Source organism: Eubalaena glacialis, chromosome 3 (assembly GCF_028564815.1).
Source record: "Eubalaena glacialis isolate mEubGla1 chromosome 3, mEubGla1.1.hap2.+ XY, whole genome shotgun sequence".
Taxonomy (NCBI): domain Eukaryota; kingdom Metazoa; phylum Chordata; class Mammalia; order Artiodactyla; family Balaenidae; genus Eubalaena; species Eubalaena glacialis.
Window position 1 is genome coordinate 180,682,776 of NC_083718.1, and position 23,258 is coordinate 180,706,033.

Consider the following 23,258-nt stretch of genomic DNA (forward strand, 5'->3'; position numbering starts at 1 on the left):
TTATGGTTCCATATAAATTTTAGGATTATATGTTCTAGTTCTGTCAAAAATGTCATGGGTAATTTGATAGGTATTGCATTAAATCTGTAGATTGCTTTGGGTAGTATGGCCATTTTAACAATATATAAATATTTTTAAATAGATTTTTTTTTTAAAGCCAACCACTTTTATTATCATTCTTGTATTTTATAGGACAAAAAAAAAAAAAAAGAGGAATGTAGCAAACGCGTCAGGTTGTACAAAAAAACATGCAGGTTTGTGCACGTTGCTCTATTTACACCTGGGAGCAGGCCCTCCCCTCCTTCAGGCGCAGCAGCTGCCCTCGTCCGAGGCCCCTTTGCAGACGCAGCCCTGGGCACACTTGGCATAGCTCACGGGGCAGCAGGAGCAGCAGCTCTTCTTGCAGGAGGTGCATTTGCACTCTTTGCACTTGCAGGGGCCGGTACACGTGCAGGATCCACCTGTGGCACAGGAGCAGTTGGGACCCATGGCGAGAGGAAGCGGAGGCTGGGGTCCAGAGACTGCAGTACAAAAGATGGCAAGGACGTCGAGGGGGCGTACTTAAATAGATCTTTACTGGAGTATAATTGCTTCTCAGTACTGTGTTAGTTTCTGCTGTACACCAAAGCGAATCAGCCATATGCCTACACATGTCCCCATATCCCCTCCCTCTTGAGCCTCCCTCCCACCCTCCCTATCCCAACCCTCTAGGTCATCGCAAAGCACCGAGCTGATCTCCCTGTGCTATGCTGCTGCTTCCCACTAGCTAACTATTTTCCATTCGGTAGTGTACATATGTCGATGCTACTCTCACTTCACCCCAGCTTCACCCTCCCACCCCATGTCCTCAAGTCCATTCTCTATGTCTTGCTCTTTATTCCTGCCCTGTAACTAGGTTCATCAGTACCATTTTGTTTTTCATTTTAACAATATTAATTCTTCCAATCCAAGAGCATGGGATATCTTTCTGTTTCTTTGAATCATCTTCAATTTCCTTTATTAATGTTTTATAGTTCTCAGCATATCAGTCTTTCACCTCCTTGGTCAGGTTTATTCCTAAGTATTTTATTTTTTTGTGTGTGCAATTTTAAAAGGTATTGTTTTTTTACATTCCCTTTCTGATATTTCATTGTTAGTGTTAAGAAATGCAACCAATATTGCTATATGTTAATCTTGTATCCTGCTACCTTGATGAATTTGTTTATCAATTCTAGTAGTTTTTGTGTGGAGTCTTTAGGGTTTTTCTTTTTTTTTTTTTTAATTTACTTTTTCTTTATTTTTATTTTGGCTGCGTTGGGTCTTTGTTGCTGCACGCGGGCTTTCTCTAGTTGCGGCGAGCGGGGGCTACTCTTTGTTGCGGTGCGCGGGCTTCTCATTGTCATGGCTTCTCTTGTTGCGGAGCACGGGCTCTAGGCGTGTGAGCTTCAGTAGTTGTGGCATGCGGGCTCAGTAGCTGTGGTTTGTGGGCTCCAGAGTGCAGGCTCAGTAGCTGTGGTGCACGGGTTTAGTTGCTCCATAGCATGTGGGATCTTCCCAGAGCAGGGATCGAACCTGTGTCCCCTGCATTGGCAGGCGGATTCTTAACCACTGCACCACCAGGGAAGTCCCATCGTTTTTCTATATATAGCATCATGTTATCTGCATACAGTGACAATTTTACCTCTTCCCTTTCAATTTGGATGCCTTTTATTTCATTTTCTTGGCTAATTGCTGGGGCTAGGACTTCTAATACTATGTTGAATAGAAGTGGTGAGAGTGGGCATCCTTGTCTTGTTCTGGATTTGAGCAAGAAAGCTTTCAGCTTTTCACCATTGAGTTTTAAATTAGTTGTAGGTTTGTCATAAATAGCTTTTACTATGTTGAGATATGTTCCCTCTGTACCCACTAACAAATCTTTTAAAATACATGATTTTAATTCTCTTTTTTTTTGATATTTTTGTAGGTTTTTAGTGATTTCTCTAGGCATTGCAGTATACACTTTTACCTTATCACAATCTAATACAAATGAATAATGACTAACTTTCACCAAATTTGCAGCATCGTAGTTCAATTACCCACCTTTCTTTGTGCTATTGTTATCACATATATTACACCTATATGTGTTACAAACCTAGATACACAGTGTAATAATTTTTGCTTTAACCAGTCATATATCTTTTAAAGAAATTAATAAAACAAAAGAAAAAATATATCACACAGTTACCAGTTTCAGTGCTCTTAATTCCACCATGTGTATTTGGATTACTGCAGGTATCATTTCCCTTTAGTTAAAAGTTTTTATTCAGTTTTCCTTTAGTTTTTATTGTAATGCAGATCTTCTAGCAACAAATTTGCTCAGTGTTTATTTATCTGTAGATGTCTTTATTTCACCCTTATTTTGAAGGATAATTTTACTGTATAGAGAATTCTTTGTTGACAAGATTTTTCCTCAGCACTTTGAATATGTCATTCCAATGTTTTCTGGCCTCCATTATTTCTGGTGAGCACTCAGCTGCCTATCATATCGCTGTTCCTCAATATGTGATATGTGTCTTTTTTCTCTTGCTGCTTTCAAGATTTTATCTTTGTCTTTGAGCATTGTGGCTATGATGTATCCAGGTGTGATTCTCTGTGTGTTTATCCTTCTTGTTGAGTTTCTTGGATCTTTTAGCCAATGTTTTCACCAAATTTGGGAAAATTTTGGCCATTATACTTCAAATATTTTTCTCCCCACTTATCTCTTTTCTCTCTTGGGGCTATAATGAAACATATGTTGCAGTGCTTGATATTGTCCTGAAGATTTCTGAGATTCTGTTAATGTTTCCTCAGTCTTTTCCCTCAAACTGTGTTTTTCAGCTTGGAGAATTTCTACTGATTTATCTTCAAGTTCATTGTTTCTTTCTTCTGTTATCTCACATTTGATATTGAGCCCATCTGGTGGATTTAAACTTTTTTTTCCAGTTACTGTACTTTTTAGCTCTAGAATTTCTATTTGATTTTAAACTAGTTTTTAGTTCTCTGTTGAGAGTTTCTATTTATTCACTCTCACTTAGTGTATTTTCCTTTAATTCTTTGAATACACAGTCCTGCAGTTCTTTGAACATATTTATAATATATTTCTTTAGCTTTTAAAAAATCTATATTCAACATCTGGGCCCACTTAGAGTCAATTCCTAGTGACTGCTTTTCTTTTTTTCCCTCGATATGGGTCACATTTCCTGTTTCTTTGCCTGTACAGTAATTTTTGGTTGAAAACCTGACATTGTAGATAATACATTGTGGCAACAACTCTAGATTATTTTGTTTTTCTGAGGTTGTTGATTTTTCTGTTTTAGTAGGTAATTAACTTGCCTGGACCTGAGCTGCAAACTCTGTCTCTCCCACAGCATGAAGCTACTGATCTTTCTGCTCATTTTAATTTTTTTTTCTATTTTAGCTTGGCTCCCTAGGGCTCTCCCCTGTTTCTGAATAGTTCAGGGTCAGCCAATGAGTGGGCATAGGTTATGCTCAGACACCTCAAGCCAATAAGGATTTAACCCTTTGCAACCTGAACTCTGGGTGGGTTGAGCAGCTCATTCAAAGGTTCCAGTTTCAGGCATGTTAAGAAGAAGAGGGAGAAAGTTTTTAAGTGTCCCAGGGTTTCCATTTTCTCTGGGTTCTCTGGGTTCTCCTACATTTATGCTTAGTTTAGCATTCAGCTGAAGACGTGTGAAGAATTTGTTGTCTTAACCCTTCTGCGGTATATTAGTCAGGGTTTGCCAGAGAAACAGAACAGTGGGATATATAGATATAAATATAAAGAGGAGATTATTATTTTTTTAAACAACACCTTTATTAGAGTATAATTGCTTTATAATGGTGGGTTAGTTTCTGCTTTATAACAAAGTGAATCAGCTATACATATACATATATCCCCATATCAAGAGGAGATTTATTATAGGAATTGGCTCACCCAAGTATGGAGGCTGAGAAGTCCCATAGTCTGCCATCTGCTAGCTGGAGAACCAGGGAAGCCAGTGTAATTTCAGCCCAAGTCCGACGGCCTGAGAATCAGGGGGCCAATGGTTTAAGTCCTGGTCTGAGTCCAAAGGCCTAAGAACAAGGGATGCTGATGTCTAAGGGCAGGAGAAGATGGATGTCCCAGCTCAAGCACAGAGAGCAAATTCACCATTCCTCTGCCTTTTTGTTCTATTCAGGCCCTCAGTGGATTGGATGATGCCCACCTGCATTGTTGAGGGTTATCTTCTTTACTTAGTCTGCAGATTCAAAAGCTGCTAATCTCTTCTGGAAACACCCTCATAGACACACCCAGAAATAATGATTTACTAGCTTTTTTGGCATCCCTTAGCCCAGTCAAATTGAAATATAAATTAATCATCATATATGGCTCTCTCATTTTCAATATCTCCCTGTTAAATATGCCACCTTTGAACCATGTCCACCATCTTTGGCCAGTGAAGCTGTGGGTTTTTGCTGCCCTTGCTGGAGAGATCTGACACCCCCAGGCACAAAGGCCAAGAATTCAGTCTCTGCCCTCTGCAGCAGTTTTTCTATTTTTTTTTTCTTTTTCTTTTGCATTGGCAGGCAGATTCTCAACCGCTGCGCCACCAGGGAAGCCCAGCAGTTTTTCTTGAATAAAGATTTTTCAAGTTGTTACCTGCCTCTGGTCATTTTCCAGTGCTCTGTTAGAATAATTTTGTCTAGTTTTATATTTGTTTTTTGTGGAAGAAAATTGCTCTATGTTCTCATGAGGACAGTACCGGAAATCTTTCCCTTTGTAATTTTTCAGGATTGTATTTTATTATCCATCTACATAAGTTTACCATAAACATTTAGAAAATAAGATAGCTTTCTCAAATCACTCATAATCTATTGCCAGAGATAATTGGTAACATTATAGATACATCCTTTTATATCTTTTCAAACATATGCATTTTGGGCTTCCCTGGTGGCACAGTGGTTAAGAATCCACCTGCCAATGCAAGGGACACGGGTTCGAGCCCTGGCTTGGGGAGATCCCACATGCCGTGGAACAACTAAGCCCATGTGCCACAACTACTGAGCCCACATGCCGCAACTACTGAAGCCTGAATGCCTAGAGCCCGTGCTCCACAACAAGAGAAGCCACGACGATGAGAAGCACCGCAACAAAGAATAGCCCCCGCTCACCGCAACTAAAGAAAGCCCGCGAGCAGCAACAAAGACCCAACACAACCAAAAATAAATAAATTAATTAATTAAAAAAAAGAAAGAGCCCTTCTCTTTAAAAAAAAAAAAAAAATATATATATACATTTTAAAATGGGATAATTCGATATATGCTTTTTATTGCGGTAAAATACACATAACACAAAGTTTGCCATTTTAACCGTTTTGAAGCATACAGCTCTGTGGCATCAAGTACATTTACATTTTTGTGCAACCATCACCACCACCCACCTCTAGAAATTTTTCATCTTCCCCAACTGAAACTGTGTACCCAGGGAGTTCCCTGGTGGTCCAGTGGTTAGGACTTGGCACTTTCACTGCTGTGGCCTGGGTTTGATCCCTGGTCAGGGAACTAAGATCCCACAAGCTGTGGGCAGAGCCAAAAAACAACAACAACAAAACAAAACAAAACGACTGTGTACCCATTAAACAACAACTCTCCATTTCTTCCTCCCTCAGCCTCAGGCAAACACCGTTCTACAGTACTTTCTGACTCTCTGAATTTGACTACTCTTAAGCACCTCATATATGTAGGATCATACAGTATTTGTCCTTTTTTTTTTAAAATTTATTTATTTAATTTATTTATTTTTGGCTGCGTTGGGTCTTCGTTGCTGTGCGCGGGCTTTCTCTAGTTGCGGCGAGCAGGGGCTACTCTTCGTTGCGGTGCACGGGCTTCTCATCGCGGTGGCTTCTCTTGTTGCGGAGCACGGGCTCTAGGCATGCAGCCTTCAGTAGTTGTGGCACGAGGGCTCAGTAATTGTGTCTCGCAGGCTCTAGAGCACAGGCTCAGTAGTTGTGGCTCAAGGGCTTAGTTGCTCTGCGGCATGTGGGATCTTCCCGGACCAGGGCTCGAACCCGTGTCCCATGCACTGGCAGGCAGATTCTTAACCACTGCGCCACCAGGGAAGTCCCCAGTATTTGTCCTTTTTTAAAAAAAATTTTTTATTTTTGGCTGTGTTGGGTCTTCGTTGCTGCATGCAGGCTACTCTTCGTTGCGGTGCATGGGCTTCTCACTGCAGTGGCTTCTCTTGCTGTGGAGCATGGGCTCTAGGCGTGCGGGCTTCAGTAGTTGTGGCACACGGGCTCAGTAGTTGTGGTGCGCGGGCTCAGTAGTTGTGGCGTACAGGCTTAGTTGCTCCGTGGCATGTGGGATCTTCCTGGACCAGGGATTGAACCCGTGTCTCCCTGCATTGGAAGGCAGATTCTTATCCACTGTGCCACCAGGGAAGCCCAGTATTTGTCCTTTTGTCACTGACTTCTTTCACTTAGCGTGATGTCCTCAGTGTTCATCCATATTGTAGCATGTGTCAGAATTTCCATCCTGTTTAGGCTGAATAATAATATTCCATTGTATGTATATATCACATTTTGTTTATCCATTCATCTTGGGGTTGCTTCCACCTTTTGGCTATTGCGAATAATGCTGCTATTACATATATCTGTTCCATTTCTTTTGGATATATACCCAAAGAGGAATTGCTGGATCACATGATCATTCTGTTTAATTTTTTGAGGAATTGCTGTAATGTTTTCCACAGCAGCTGCATCAGCAATATGCAAGGGTTCCAATTTCTCTACACCCTCACCAACACTTGTTATCTTTCGTTTTAGTTTTTCATAATAGCTATCCTAATGAGTGTGCAGTGGTTTCTCATTATAGTTTTGACTGGCATTTCCCTTATGATGAGTGATGTTGAGCATTCTTCATGTGCTTATTGGTCACTTGTATATCTTCTTTGGAGAAACGTCTATTCAAGTCCTTTGTCCATTTTAAAATCAGGTTGATTTTTTTGTGGGTGCTGTTGAGTTGTAGGAGTTTATTTATTTGTTTATTTAAAATTGAGGTAACATTAATTAGTTTTAGTTGTACAACATAATGATTCAATATTTGTATACATTATGAAGATCACCACAAGTCTAGTTAACATCTGTCACCTTATATAGTAACAAAATTTTTTTTTTCTCACGATGAGAGCTTTTTACTCTCTTAGCAATTTTCAAATATGCAATTCAGTGCTGTTAACTATAGTCACCATGCTGTACATCACATCCCCATGACTTTTTTATTTTATAACTGGAAGTTTGTACCTTTTGACCCATCTCACTCATTTATCCCACCCTCTACCCCTGCCTCTGGCAACCACCAATCTGTTCTATCAACGAGTTTCTTTTTTTGTTTTTGTTTTAGATTCCACATATAAGTGATATCACATGGTATTTCTCTTTCTCTGACTTATTTTATGTAGCATAATGCCCTCGAGTTCCATCCATGTTGTTGCAAATGACAAGATTTCATTCTTTTTTATGGCTGAGTAATATTCCACTGTATATATATATGTGTGTGTGTGTGTGTATATATAAAACACTTTTTTACATTATTCTTCCATTGATGGACACTTAGGTTGTTTCCATATCTTGGCTATTGTGAATAATGCTACAATGAACATAGAGGTGCATACATCTTTTTCAGTTACTGTTTTAATTTTCTTAAGATAAATACACAGTAGTGGAATTGCTGGATCATTTGATAGTTCTATTTTTAATATTTTGAGGACCCTCCATACTGTTCTCCATAGTGGCTCCACCAATTTACATTCCTACCAACAGTGCTTGAGGGTTCCCTTTTCTCCACATCCTCACTGACACTTGTTATTTCTTGTCTTTTTGATGATAACCATTCTAACAGGTGTGAGGTAATATCTCATTGTGGTTTTAATTTGAATTTCCCTGATGATTAGTGATGTTGAGCATCTCTTCACGTACCTGTTCGTCATCTGTATGATTCTTTAGAAAAATATTCAGTTCCTCCTCCCATTTTTAAATTGGATTGTTTGCTTTTTTGCTGTTGAGTTGCATGAGTTGTTTGTATATTTTAGATATTAACCTCTTATCAGATATATGCTTCATAAATATTTTCTCCCATTCAGTAGGTTACTTTTTCATTTGTTGATAATTTCCTTTGAGAGGCTTTTATTTTGGCTTTTGTTGCTTTTGTCTTTGGTGTCAGATTAATAAAATCATCATCAAGACCTATGTCATTGAGCTTCCTGAGGAGTTCTTTGTATATTCTGGATATTAATCCCTTATTAGATATATAATTGGCAAATATTTTCTTCCATTCTATGTACTGTCTTTTCACTCTGTTAATAGAGTCCTTTGATGCATGAAAGTTTTTAATTTTGATGAAGTCCAACTTATCTATTTTTTCTTTTGTTGCCTGTGCTTTTGGTTTCATATCCAAGAAATCACTGCCAAATCCAATGTCATGAAGGCTTTCCCCTATATTTTCTTCTAAGAGTCTTATAGTTTGAGTTCTGACATTTAGGTTTTTGATCTATTTTCAGTTAATTTTTGTATATAGTGTAAGGTAAGGGTCCAACTTAATCAATCAATCAGTCAATCAATTATTTTGCATGTGGATATCCAGTTTTCCCAATACCATTTGCTGAAAAGACCGTACTTAACTTATTGGATGGTCTTGGCACCCTTGTTGAAAATTATTTGCCCATATATGCAAGGATTTATTTCTGGGCTCTCTGTTGGTCTATATGTCTGTCTTTATGCCAGTATCATACTATTTTGATTACTGTAGCTTTATAGTAAGTTTTGAAATCAAGAACTGTGAGACCTCCAACTTTGTACTTCTTTTTCAAGGTTGATTTGGCTATTCAGAATCCCTTAAGATTTCATGTAAACTTTAGGATAGATTTTTCTGTTTCTGCAAAAAAATGTTGTTTGGATTTTGATAGGAATTGCATTGAATCTGTAGACGATATACACGTTTTTTAAACTATCTTTTTTCAATGAAATGCTATGAATATATGAACAAAACATCAGGAATATCTTTTATGTTCATAATATACTTCAAAAACATCATTTTAAGGGCTGCATAGTATTCTACCGTGTGGATATATTCTAATTTATTTAATCACATTTTATTGTTTGGTATTTAGGCTATTTCCCATTTTTGATATTATAAAGAATACATGATAACTATCTTTGTACCATTATCTTTTCACACGTGGCCTTTTCCTGGGGGGCGGTTATCACTGAGTTTTAACTATAGAGAGAACATTGGCATAAGAAATGTTTTTCTTGGAACCCCTCCATTTTACAAATGAAAAACCAAAGGCTCCCAAAGCATCAGTGATTTGTGAATGGTCATACACCTAGCTATGGCTGGGCTTGAATTCTGGCTCCACCACTAATGAGCTAGATGAGTTTAGGCAACTTCCTTAACCTCCCCTCACGGATAAAATGGGAGTAACAACAACAACAAAAAACAAAGTGGGGGAAGTAACAATACTCAGCTTATAAGGCAAATGAATTAGCTCAGAGCTCAGCATAAATTAGACATTCAGTAAATACTTCTCCCTCTCTTTCTTCTTAGCATGACTGAAATTAGAACCCAGGATCTTTCCTTTTTTAAAAAAAATATTTTGTTGCAGTGGTTTTTTTATTTTTTAAATAAATTTATTTATTTATTTTATTTTTGGCTGCGTTGGGTCTTTGTTGCTGCGCGCAGGCTTTCTCTACTTGCGGTGCGCGGGCTTCTCATTGCAGTGGCTTCTCTTGTTGCAGAACATGGGCTCTAGGTGCACAGGCTTCAGTAGTTGTGGCTCGCAGGTTCTAGAGCGCAGGCTCAGTAGTTGTGGCGCACGGGCTTAGTTGCTGTGCGGCATGTGGGATCTTCCCGCACCAGGGCTCGAACCCGTGTCCCCTGCGTTGGCAGGCAGATTCTTAACCACTGTGCCACCAGGGAAGCCCAAACCCAGCATCTTTCTTAATCTAATCTTTCTATTACTGCAGCAGAGACCTGACCTGAGATACTTTCTAATCCCATAGTCTCACTTGAAAGGAAGGGAAAAACCCTTTCTCCTCCTAAACCACAATTCTTATTACCTTCATTAACTAACTAATATCTATGTAAATTATATAACCTTTTATGTGTTATATGTATTTCTATTAATTTATATCTTATGTAATATAAAATTATAGTTTATGTTAATTATTTACCAGGCAGTGTTCTAAGTACTTTATGAATGTTAATTCATTTCATACTTTCTAGCAGGGAAAGTGGAAATCAGCTTGGACTGAGAAACTGCACATCTGGCCAGCTGCTTGTCAGTCTGGAATGACAGACCTGGGTAAAGCCAGCTGCAGGGGAACCAGGAAACCATTCTCCTACAGCAATAGACACTGCAGTTGTATAATTTTAATACTCACTTCTGTAAGTGACAACTGCTTTCTTACTGAGATACAGCTCTTTGAAAATCATCGACTACCAAAAACTTTGCTGCTTGAGATTTTATCAGTAGGAAGTTTGGAGAAGGATGGAATGTAAGAAGCAAACATCCCTTTCTTGCCCTGAGGGTCTAAGTCACTTTGACACAGAGAAGCAGACCTGATTTCCAACCCTAGTGCAGGGCTTCCGATAAGGGATTTCTGAACACAACATTCCACATCTATCTTAATTTTGTAGTTTCCAAGGTAACAGGACTCTGGGTCAACGTTGCAGCCCAGACCTGATGTCAATCCCTTTAAACATCGCCCTGCTTTGCTGGGAGGCTATCGAAACACTGCTTCATTTAAATTCCACCCGAATGCCATGCTACTCTAAAGTTCAACAGTAACCTTATCTTTTCCTCTGTTTGGTTCCTTTGCTGTGTGTTCTGCCTCATTGCAGTGGGTTGATAAATCTGACTTTGTCAGATTAAGGGCCTGTTCTGGGTCTTAGCTTGATTGGTTTGGGACACAACTTTTAAGCCTCAACTCCAAGGATGCCCACGAGAAACCTGGGTTGCATGTCACCCCAGTCCAGGGCTTCCCAAACTTGAGCTTGTATCAGAATCACCCAGAGAACTTGGTAAAGCACAGATTGCTGGCTCCCACCTCCCAGGGTCTCTGATTCAGTAGGTCCAGGTGGGAACCCTAGAAGTTGCATTTCTAGCAAATTGCCAGGTGATGCTGATGCTGCTGATTCCAAGGGACCACACTTTGGAAACATTGCCCTAACTAACCTGCATCATCTTCACATAATAGCATTGTAAGGATCAAGTGACAAGTGTATGAAGAACTCAATTCAGGATTTGGGATATAGTAAGTGCTCGATAAATGTAAGCTATTCCTACAATTTTTTTGTTGTTGTTATGTGTATTTTTTTTTAATTGAAAGTTACTGCTTTCTTTTTTTTTTTTTAATTTATTTATTTTATTATTTTTGGCTGTGTTGGGTCTTCGTTTCTGTGCAAGGGCTTTCTCTAGTTGCGGCAAGCGGGGGCCACTCTTCATCGCGGTGCGCGGGCCTCTCACTATCGCGGCCTCTCTTATTGTGGAGCACAGGCTCCAGACGCGCAGGCTCAGTAGCTGTGGCTCACGGGCCCAGTTGCTCTGCGGCATGTGGGATCTTCCCAGACCAGGGCTCGAACCCGTGTCCCCTGCATTGGCAGGCAGATTCTCAACCACTGCGCCACCAGGGAAGCCCGTTATGTGTATTTTTTAAATTGAAGTATAGTTAATTTACAATGTTGTGTTAGTTTCAGGTGTACAGCAAAGTGACTCAGTTATACATATATATACATATATATATATATATTTTCAGACTCTTTTCTCTTATAGGTTATTACAAAATATTGAGTATAGTTCTCTGTGCTATACAGTAGGTCCTTGTTGGTTATCTATTTATTCCTGCTATTTTTAAATGAACTACTCAGATTCTCACATAATCCACTCATGCATCCATTCTTCCTCTGAGAGCTCACAGTCTGGGGGCAGATAGACAACCAATTCATTACAACACAAGGCAGAATGAAATAAGCTCCTTGTGTAGATGTTAAAAGCATAACTTCAGAGTCATATTGTAAGTATGTCATTGTGTGTATTTCCCCCCACTGAGTATATTTATCCTGAACATTTCACCATGTCATTATTAGAAAACCTTCCAAACCAGAAATATTAACTTAAGCTTATGCTGAATTTCTGTTTAACCATTCTATTGTTGGACGTTTAATTTCTTCCAAGTGTTGCTAATATAAATAACTCTCCTATGAAGATCTTTGTATCTAAGCTGTTTGTCAGAATCACAGATGCCTTTCAGAAAGAGGCGTAAAATGAGGAAATAGTTGGGGCAAAGGGCATGAATTTTTAAAAATTTTCCACTAGCTATCGTCAAATTTCTTTCCATCTTGGAATTGAAAGGTTGATGGTTAAAGCTTCTAGATGGCAACATCTGTGCTCCTTTCATAAGAGTTCCATGATTCTAAAGCACCAGGCAAAGATTACGGGGGTCCCAGCAACAGATTCAGTATATGTTCACCGTCAGCCTTTGCCTTTCACTGCTTTTTGCTGAGACTAAATGAGTGTGTTGGCCTGGATTCTCCCAGCATCTTCTACCCCTTTCTTCCTTGGTTAGAGGGCAGTCTTGGGCCAGTGTTTGCAGTGACATGAGGGCCTTATTTCAGCTTCCTTTACCCAGTCCCTAATGGTGCATGAATTGTTTTATGGGTTTTCAGTGAAGTGTGAAAGGATGGGAGGGAAACCATTTCCTGGTGACCTTTATTTAACCCACGGCTTGGCTGAAATTTGAATAAACTGAGGCAGGTGATAAGAGAGCATGAAATGGCTAAATCTATGGTCAGCCTTCATTTAAAGTAAATTGCTCTTCAAAGGGAGTAGCACCTTCACCACCATCCCCAAGGACCACCAGCCTTACCTGTGAATAGAGCATCCCTGTGGGCACTCGGCGCCACCTGTTCAGTCCTGTCCTTGCTTCTAAGGACTCATGTCAACCCCATGGGAGAAACCTCCAGATACCCCCAGCCCACATTTGCTCTCTCCACCCCTGAGAGCTGCACCGGAGTCTGAGCTCTTTGCATACGTTGTCTCAATACTCACACCTATTGGTAGCCCATTTCACAGCTGAGAAAACTGAGGCTTGGAACAGAGTGAGAACTTGCCCGAAGGAGAAAGTAGGAGAGCTGGAGTTGGAAGTCAGGTTGCCTGTGTCCTGAGGCTGGACTGGCTGCCCCATGTTGTCTGTGGATCACGTGCCCTGCCCAGAGTCTTTTCCCACTGCCCATTGCTTACATCACGTTTGGAGCCCTTGTCCATGCGTCTGTCCTGTTTTATTATCATCATCTCCTAATCTGGATGCCTGACTTGCTATTCTCTGGGTAACCCTACCTCAGCGCAGGGCGGGCATGGCATGGGTACCCAGAGGTGCTTGGGGATGTCCTTCCTTCCTCCATCCCTCTATTCCCAGAAGGAATGATTTTGGTCAAGAAAATATATCCAGGAGGGGGAAACGTCTTCATTTCCACTTTTGTAGTTCAACTTTTTGTTTTAATTAATTAATTAATTAATTATTTTTGGACTTCCCAGATGGTCCAGTGGTTAAGACTCCGTAATTCCACTGCAGGGGGCGCAGGTTTGATCCCTGGTCGGGGAACTAAGGTCCCACATGCCATGCAATGTGGCCAAAAAAAAAAATAATAATAATAATAATTTGAAGTATAATTTATCTACAATGTCATGTTAGTTTCAGGTGTACAGCAAAGTGATTCAGTTATACATATATATATGCATATATATATTCTTTTCAGATTCTTTTCTCTTATAGGTTACTACAAAATATTGAGTATAGTTCTCTCAACTTTTTTTTAGAGAGAGACTCAAGTTATCTAAATCATCCTTCCCCTAAACCCACTACGATCTTAAAGAAAGCAATAACAATTCTAGGTAGTTCAATGTCTAATATTCATAAATGTTGACTGAACAATTTCAGCTCCCACAGGAGACACCAGGAGATGCATGTAGCAAGCACCATTCCCCCCCTGCCCTTCTTTTTTCCTTCCTTAGGTATTTACTGTGTGGCCTCCCTGTGCTAGATACCGGCTGGAGACACAGTGGTGAAGTAGATGGCCCTGGCTCTCTTGGCCATCCCCGTGGGTCAGGATGCAGGCACTCACGGTCAAGGAAGGCCCAATAGGAGGTCTCTGTTCAGCATTTTCTCTTTTTCCAGCTTTATATAGTTATACTTGACAAGTAAAATTGTAAGATAGTTGAAGTGTACATCATGATGATTTAATATACATGCCCATTGTGAAAGGATCCCCCCTATCTAGTTAATTAACACATCCATCACTATACATACATAAAATTTTTTTGATGAGAACATTTAAGTTCTACTCTCAGCAAATTTCAGTTATATAATACAGTCTTATCAACTATAGTCACAATGCTACACCTTAGATCCTCAGGCCTTATTCACCTTAGAGCTGAAAGTTTGTACCCTTTTAGCAACCTTTCTCTATTTCCCTCACCTCCCGGCCCCTGGCAACCACTTTTCTATTCTCTGTTTCTATGAGTTGGAGTTTTGTTTCGTTTTTTTTTTTTTTTAAGATTCCACATATAAGTGATACCATGCAGTATCTGTCTTTCTCTCTCTGGCTTATTTCACTTAGCATAAAGCCCTCAAGGTCCATCCATGTTGTCACAAATGACGGGATTTCCTTCTTCCTCATGGCTGAATAATATTCCATGGTAATATATATACCACATCTTTATCTATTCATCTGATGATGGACACTTGTGTTGTTTCCATATCTTGGCTGTTACGAATAATGCTGCAATGAACAAGGGACTGCAGATATCTCTTTGAAATCTTGTTTACAGTTCCTTTGAATTTATACCCAGAAGTGGAAGTGCTGGATCTTATGGTAGCTCTATTTTTAATGTTTTGAGAAACCTCCATACTGTTTTCCATAGTGGCTGCAACTGTTTACATTCCCACCAAAAGTACAAGAGGGTTCCCTTTCCTCCATATCCTGGCCACTACTTGTTATCTCTTATCTTTTGTTGTTGTTTTTAAAAAATATTTATTTATTTATTTGGCTGCACTGGGTCTTAGTTGCACCATGTGGGATCTTCGTTGTAGCATGTAGGATCTAGTTCCCTGACCAGGGATCGAACCCGGGCCCCCTGCATTGGGAGCTCAGAGTCTTAACCACTGGAGTTCCTCTTGTCTTTTGATAATAGCCATTCTGACAGGTGTGAAGTGATACCTCATTGTGGGTTTGATTTGCGTTTCCCTGATGATGTCATGTTGAATACATTTTGGCCATTTGTGTGCCTTCTTTGGAAAAATGTCTACTCAGGGCCTCTGCCCATTTACAAAAAAATTATTTTATTGAAGTAAGGTTGATTTACAATGTTGTGTTAATTTCTGTTGTATAGCAAAGTGATTCAGTTATACACACACACACACACACACGTATATATATATGTATATATACATTCTTTTTCATATTCTTTTCCATTATGGTTTATCACAGGATATTGAATATAGTTCTCTATGCTACACAGTAGGACCTTATTGTTTATCCATTCTATATATAATAGTTTGTCTATCTGCTAAACTCCCAATCCAACCCTCCCCCATCCCCCTCTCCCCCTTGGCAACCACAAGTCTGTTCTCTATGTCTATGAGTCTATTTCTGTTTTGTGGATAAGTTCATTTGTGTCATATTTTAGATTCCACATATAAGTGATATCATACTGAATTTGTCTTTCTCTGTCTGACTTACTTCACTTAGTATGATCATCTGTAGGTCCATCCAGGTTGCTGAAAATTCTGCCCTTTTTTTTTTTTTTTAACAAGGAAGTTTTTTTTTTAAAATTTAATTAATAGACTTTTACTTTTTTTTTAAAGTATTTATTTATTTATTTATGGCTGTGTTGGGTCTTCGTTTCTGTGCGAGGGCTTTCTCTAGTTGTGGCAAGTGGGGACCACTCTTCATTGCGGTGCGCGGGCCTCTCACTATCGCGGCCTCTCTTGTTGCGGAGCACAGGCTCCAGACGCGCAGGCTCAGTAATTGTGGCTCACAGGCCCAGCTGCTCCGCGGCACGTGGGATCTTCCCAGACCAGGGCTCGAACCCGTGTCCCCTGCATTGGCAGGCAGACTCTCAACCACTGCGCCACCAGGGAAGCCCTCTGCCCATTTTTTAATCGGATTGTTTGGTGTTTTGTTTTTTTTTTTGCTATTGAGTTGCATCAGTTCTTTATATATTTTAAATGTAATCCCTTATCAGATACATGATTTGCAAATATTTCCTTCTGTTCCAGAGGTTGCCTTTTCATTTTGTTGATGGTTTCCTTTGCTGTGCAGAAGCTTTTTATTTTGATGTTGTCCCAGTTGTTTATTTTTGCTTTTGTGGCCTTTGTTTTTGGTGTCAAATCCAAAAAATCATTCCCATGACTGACATCAAGGAGCTTACCCACCATGTTTACTTGTAGGCAATGTATTCTCTCTTTTTAAAAAAAATTTTATACTAATTATTATTTTATATTTATTTATTTTTGGCTGCGTTGGGTCTTCGTTGCTGCACGCAGGCTTTCTCTAGTTGCGGCGAGCGGGGGCTGCTCTTCGGTGTGGTGTGCAGCCTTCTCGTTGCCCTGGCTTCTCTTGTTGCAGAGCACAGGCTCTAGGCATGCAGGTTTCAGTAGTTGTGACTCACGGGCTTAGTTGCTCCACGACATGGGGGATCTTCCCGGACCAAGGATTGAACCCGTGTCCCCTGCATTGGCAGGCGGATTCTTAACCATTGGGCCACCAGGGAAGTCCTGGCAACGTATTCTCTATAAGACAAATATTGCAGAGATCCAGGACCTGAATTTTCTTCTGCTCTCAGAATGAAATGGCAGGAACCATGGCCAATGTGTGATTTATTCTTTGGCAGCCACCCAAAGGTCCCCCTGCCCCTCTCCAGCTAGCACCTGCTGGCCCCGTGCATTTTGTGTCCTGTGGAAGGCCGGTGCTGAGTTTAGCTGGGCTCACACTGGCCTCCCGTGGAAAACCGCTGTTCTGTGCATTGGGCTGATGTTTTCTATCACTAAAATCGAACCGTGATAGTGCTTTTCCAAATCACAGAAAAATAAAATGAATATTTTTCATTATAAGTTTTTCCATACCTACTGCCTTTGGTCCACACCATCACTGAGTAGATGATGGTGTCTGAGTTTGCCCCAAATTAAGTTTCATCCACTGATATTTCATAATGTCTCTGCAAAGCCACTTGAACCCTTTTGGGAAGAGCTGGCCTGGAGCATCCAAGCCAGAAGCTGCCCTCGGGGGCTGCAGGCTCGGTGCTGGTTCCCACCCTTCCTGCGTCTTTGGCCCCGTTAGGTCCATGCTCTCCCCACCCTCACCCCTGTGCTCCAGGCATGCTGACCTTCTCCCAGGCCTGGGACAAACCTCAGTTCTGCAACTCTGCGGGGCCTCTGCTCCCAGCTTCTCTCTGCCTGGGGGATGCCTGGTCATATTTTCCATCTCCCACTCCATCATCACTCCTTCTGGAGGTCTCCCCTGTCCCACCCCTGCACACCCCAGACTGGGTCACCGTATAGCTCAGTTCTCATCATGGCTGTATTTTAATATGCATTTATGGGATCATTTGATTCTTGTCTGTCTTCTCCACCAGAATGTGAATCTTCCAAGGGCAGAGAGTGGGAACCGTGTGTGTGTGTGTGTGTGTGTAAGAGAGAATACATGTATTTGTGCACACATGTGTTACCTTACTGTAATTTCCACGGTCCTCACCATAGTGTTTGCACATGTCAAGCACTCAGTAAATATGTGTTGAGTGGATGAGTGCGTGGTGCAGTGTATTTCTTTAGAATCCTTCCAGCAGTAGTGACTTCATTTTGTCAACAGAGAAACCGAGGCCCAGAGATGTGACTTGCATTGGCCAAGTTCCCACAGCCAGAAAGGGGCCGAGCTGGGACTTGAAGCCAGGCCTCTGACTCAGCCCAGTGCCCTTTCTACTACTCTCGGCTGCCAGCTTCCCTCGAGGTTTGGCGAGTTAAACACAAGCAAAGCGTTCAGAGGAAATTTACTGCAAGGCAAAGTGTTTACTAGCGATGACCTCACCTCCGTGGCAGTGAAAGGGCAGAAAAGAGCTGAAAAGAAAATACCTTTCCAATGAATGAGCTGGGCCGGCCGGGCCCCAGCTGACTCATGAAAAAGGTTTCACTATATAAGGATTTCACTGCTCCCCCCAGCCCCCCGCCCCGGGTGTGCCTTTTGCCCTGAGTCCAGGTCTGGGAGGGGGCAGATTGTCGGGCTCCCAGCTTGAAGCCCCAGCTCTGACAGCCGTGCTTCCAGGGCCCCTTCCCTCCCCCGCTAGAGTGTGTTTTCTCCTCTGTCTGGAACCTGTCTCTCCAGCCTTGTGTATAAACAGGCTCGTGTTAATAGCACCCACCTAAGTTTCGGTGGGTCTGGCTGCCAACTGCTCCTCGGACATCTGACCCCCACAAAACCTTAGCTGGTTGGGTCTGGGAGTCCAAGGGTAAGTAGGTACCTCCTGGGTCTCCAGTGCTCACGAAACCTCACTACATTCATCACCAGCCCCTGTTCATTTGTCCTTTCTTTTTTGCCACCCTTCACCCCTCCATGTGTTTGTCCTTGAAGTCACCGAGGGGGCCTGACCTCAGTGGCCAGTGCCACCTGTAGGAATATGGAGATTCATGCCAAGCGCTGTTTTCCAAAGCTCCCCCGCTCCCCACTGGGTCCATGGTCCCGTGTTTCTGCAGAAGGTGAGCAAAGGCTGCTCTCACCACTCCGCTCACACCTTGGTCCTTGCAGACAGCACTCCTGCCCCTCCTCACAGGGGACGCACACGGTGCCACTGCCTGATCCCAGCTCCCTCCTCTTCGAAATGGCATTTCTGACCACGAGCCATCCATACAGATCAATACCCCACGAGCCATCCATACAGATCAATGCCCCTGCCCTGCCTGCTCTCACCGGCCAACCCAACAGACAGTCCTGAGCTGTGTTTTGATTCTCAGCAGTGAAGACTGTGACCACCCCCAGCCACTTCCATGCACCCCTGATACTTCTCATGATCACCTGGGAATTATCACCCACCCATTTTAGAGATGGAGAAGCTGAGGCTCAGAATGGTGAGAAATCTGCCAAAATCTCACCACCAAGAGGGATGGGGACGGCACGGGAGAGGGCCTCTCACATCCCACTCTCCTGTGTTCATCAACTGGGCACGATGCCGTCCCTCTGACCTGCCTGCTGCAGAGACACACATCCAGGATCAGACAGAGAGCAACCTGCAAGGAGAGCCTTAGGCGTACAGGAGGGCGATTCCAGGAATTCCCAGCACCTGCCAGCAACTGAAGGAAATAGTTGGGGGGTGACATCACACATCGGCAGCCTATTGATTGCCATGATAGGCAGGTGTTTGTGTTCTGTCAGAAGTGGATAACGATTCAGCCAAAGGCTGAGGGTTAGAAAGGGGAAGGAAGTGTGGATTTTGACCCAAGGCCACAAGCTCTCAGAGGTGGGAGAGAGGACCGGTGGGAGCTGGAGCTGTGAACCAGCCACCCCCCCACTCAGCCAGTGTCCGCCGCCCTGCTCCGCTGGGCCACGAACAGGCTGTGGCACTGGCGTCAGGTAAACTGAGCTGGGTTCCACCCCACTGCTGCCATTTCCTGGCTGTGGGCCTCGGGCAAGTCCCTTCCTCTGCCTGAGTCTTGTATTCTCATCTGTAAAATGAGACTGTCAACCCCCTACTTCATAAGCGGGTTGGGAAGATCACATGAGATAAGCCAGGTAAAGGGCTTTGCATGGAGTGGATGCTTGATAAATGTAGATTTCCCGTCTCTTTCCACCGCATGGAATATCAGCGCTAGATGAACCCTAGGTTTGAACCCCACCTCTATCATTTCCTGGCTGTTCAACCTGGAGAAAGTAATTTCCCCTCCCTGAACCCCACTCCGTCTGCAGGAATGGGGATGATGAGGGCTACATAGTAGGGTCTGGAGCAAGGGTCCAATATTATAATGATAGCTAACGTTAATCAAGCTCTTAGCTAAGTGCCAGGGGTCTGGATTGGGGTCTGAGGTTCTGCACTTCCAACAAGCTCTGGGTGGTACTGATGCTGCTGACCCAGGGACCACACTTTGAGTAGTGAGGTGACAGATGAAAGTCAATGGGATCATGGGACTGGGGAGAGGGAGTGGGCGAAGCACAGGCACATGCTGGAAGACTTTTTTTTTTTTTAACTTATTTTTATTTTATTTTATTTTTGGCTGCATTGGGTCTTTGTTGCTGCGTGCAGGTTTTTCTCTAGTTGCGGCGAGCAGGGGCTGCTCTTTGTTGTGGTTCATGGGCTCTAGGCACACGGGCTTCAGCAGTTGTGGCACGTGGGCTCAGTAGTTGTGGCACGTAGGCTCAGTAGTTGTGGTGCACGGGCTTAGTTGCTCCGTGGCATGTGGGATCCTCCCGGACCAGGGATCGAACCCGTGTCCCCTGCACTGGCAGGCGGATTTTTTTTTTTTTTTTTTATAAAGTCTGATTCTACACTCTATTGGGCAGAGTCTAGTGGAGCTTGGTAACTTAGGTACCTGCCTACTGTTTTTTTGTTTTTTTTTTGTAAATTATTAGCACCTTTAATTATTATTTATTTCTTTGTTTATTTATTTATTTTTGGCTGTGTTGGGTCTTCGTTTCTGTGCGAGGGCTTCCTCTAGTTGCGGCAAGCGGGGGCCACTCTTCATCGCGGTGCGCGGGCCTCTCACTATCGTGGCCTCTCTTGTTGCGGAGCACAGGCTCCAGACGCGCAGGCTCAGTCATTGTGGCACACGGGCCTAGTTGCTCCGCGGTATGTGGGATCTTCCCAGACCAGGGCTCGAACCCGTGTCCCCTGCATTAGCAGGCAGATTCTCAACCACTGCGCCACCAGGGAAGCCCTGGCAGGCGGATTCTTAACTACTGTGCCACCAGGGAAGCCCTGGAAGACTTTTTAGTGGGCTGTTGCCTTCAGGAGGCCACTGTTTTGAGAACAACTAAAGATGATCTGGCAATTAACTAAATATATTATTGCTGGGAGGTGGGGAATCAGTTCTTGGCCCCTGGGTGCCCTAGTGCAGGGAGGAGACTGACAAGTACCTGTTATAACCCAAACCGTAAGAACTCTGGTTGCCCCAGCACGGGCCCCCGGGGGTTCTGGGACAGAACCCTCATCCAGGCTAGGGGTCAGGCAGGCTGACTGCAGGTGAGGGCCCTCCAGCTGGGTGTCCAAGGATGGGGAGGACTCAGCCAGGTGGAGGAGGGGGAGGGCAGTGCCCAGGGGAGGAAAGTTCCCAGGCTTGGGGGGCAGGGAGAGCTGAGGTCACAGCTCTGTCATTGACACTCTGTGTCACTGTCATGCTGTGTGACCTCATCAAGGGACGTCCCCTCTCTGGGCCTCAGCTTCCTCTTCTGTCAGGTGGAGGTGATGCTTCCTATCTCTAGTGCTTTGGGGAAGGAGAAGGTAAAAAGGGGCAGTATCGGGCCATGTCTGGCTTCCAGCAGCTGGTCAACCACTGTGACATCCTTTTCCTGGTAACACAGAAATTCACCGTCTGAGCATAGGGGTCCTGGTCTCCCAGGGGCCTCCTTGGGTGGGGAGCCCCTGCCCTTCGGCGCTCCACACGGCTCCCCCCATCCCAACAAGCAGGCTCTCAGGCGAGGACAGGGAGCGTGTCAGTGTCCCAGGGAGACTGGTTTTATCAGAGCCTCAGACCTTAAACCCCTCATCACTGCCTGGCAAGAAACCAGAGACCTGGCTGAGATAACAGGGCTGTTATCGTGGTAAACAGACCCTCCCGGGATAAAGAGGGAAGAATAGAACAGCCTCTGTTTGTCCTCCCCTGGCATGTCACCCAGCAGCATCCGACCTCCCAGATGGCTTGACTCAGCTGCAGTGACCCAGGGCTGACCTGACTTCAGAGCTGCCCCTCCGTGCCCACCCTCCTCCAGCCCACTTCTCACCCCCATCCCAACTGGCTTGTCTATGTGCTTCCTTCTCCCTCTCAAGTTTATCTATTTCCCCAGAAGCACAGCACAGTGTGGTAGAAAAGGGCTTGGGAATTGGCATCGGATCTGGGCTGGAATCTCTGGGATCCAATTCTTTGGGTGGGTTGCTTACCCCTAAGGTGACCAAATGTCCCAGTTTGCCTGGGACTGAGGGGCTCCTGAGACGTGGGACTTTCAGTTGTAAAACAGGGAGGGTTCCAGGAAAATTGGAGTTGGTCAGTCTTTTTACCTCTCTGAGCCTCAATTTGCTCAGTTTGCTTGTAAAACGAGGATAATTACCTCTGTTGGGGGGATTAAACGGCATAATGCGAGGAAGCATGTAGCACATGGTGAGTTGTCGATGATGGTTTCAGTTACTTCTCTGCCTGGAGGAAATCGCAGGGCTTTGACCTTGAATTTCTCACTGCCCTTATTCCCATGACCTTTTCAAATTGACACAGAAGCAGATCTGGGGTCGTGTCTGCATTTAAGAAATCATTAAACCTGTATGTGGTGCTTTTGCTCAAAATGCCTTTTGATCGACAAGGCTAAAGCAATGAACAGGGGAGGCTTAGTAAAGAAGTAAAGAGAGACGAACTGGAAACCAGCAGGCCAGGCCCACTTTGAATCTGCGATTAACTTGTTGTGTGACCTTTCACAAATCTCTCTGCCTCTCTGGGCCTCAGTTATCCCATCTACAAAATGGAGAGTTGGACTGTTTGGTCTCTAAATGCAGCCACCAGCTCTAACGCTCTATGATCCTGTGGTACAGATGCTCATTACCCTGCACGCTGTAATGGAGGAGGTATTGAGGATGGGGCAGTTAGGTTGGTGCCTGTAAAAGGCTGAGGAGGAAGTAAAACGGTATTCCTTCTCGGGTGGGACCTAAACCCAGCTGCACTTCAGACTGGGACTTGAACCCATAATCCCTGACATAGGAGGGGACTCAAACCCACTGTCTTTTAATTGAAACCACTCACTTGGTGCCAGGACTTACTGAAGCTCAGGTTCTTTTGTCTCAGCACAGAAAAAATTCAGTGTGAGGTAAAGCGATGGGTAAAGAGTAAGTTTATTAGCGCAGGATGCTTGTGAGAGATTCAAGTGGGCAGGCAAGGGAGTGCAGCCCCGAGAACAAAGAGGGATACATTTTTACAATCAAAGAAAAAGTGGAGGGCTTCCCTAGTGGCGCAGTGGTTAAGAATCCGCCTGCCAATGCAGGGGAC

General features: G+C 43.3%; 1 protein-coding gene across 1 annotated transcript; it reads right to left on the bottom strand.

Moving 5' to 3' along the window:
- Nucleotides 1–303: 303 nt before the first annotated feature.
- LOC133088913 (metallothionein-1A-like) lies at nucleotides 304–489 on the bottom strand. The gene has a single exon (XM_061187053.1). It carries the CDS (start codon nucleotides 487–489, stop codon nucleotides 304–306), a length of 186 nt encoding a protein of 61 aa, XP_061043036.1.
- Nucleotides 490–23,258: the final 22,769 nt, after the last annotated feature.

Coding starts and splice junctions, on each gene's coding strand:
- LOC133088913 (XM_061187053.1), bottom strand. CDS start 489: ATGGGTCCCAACTGCTCCTGTGCCACAGGTGGATCCTGCACGTGTACC.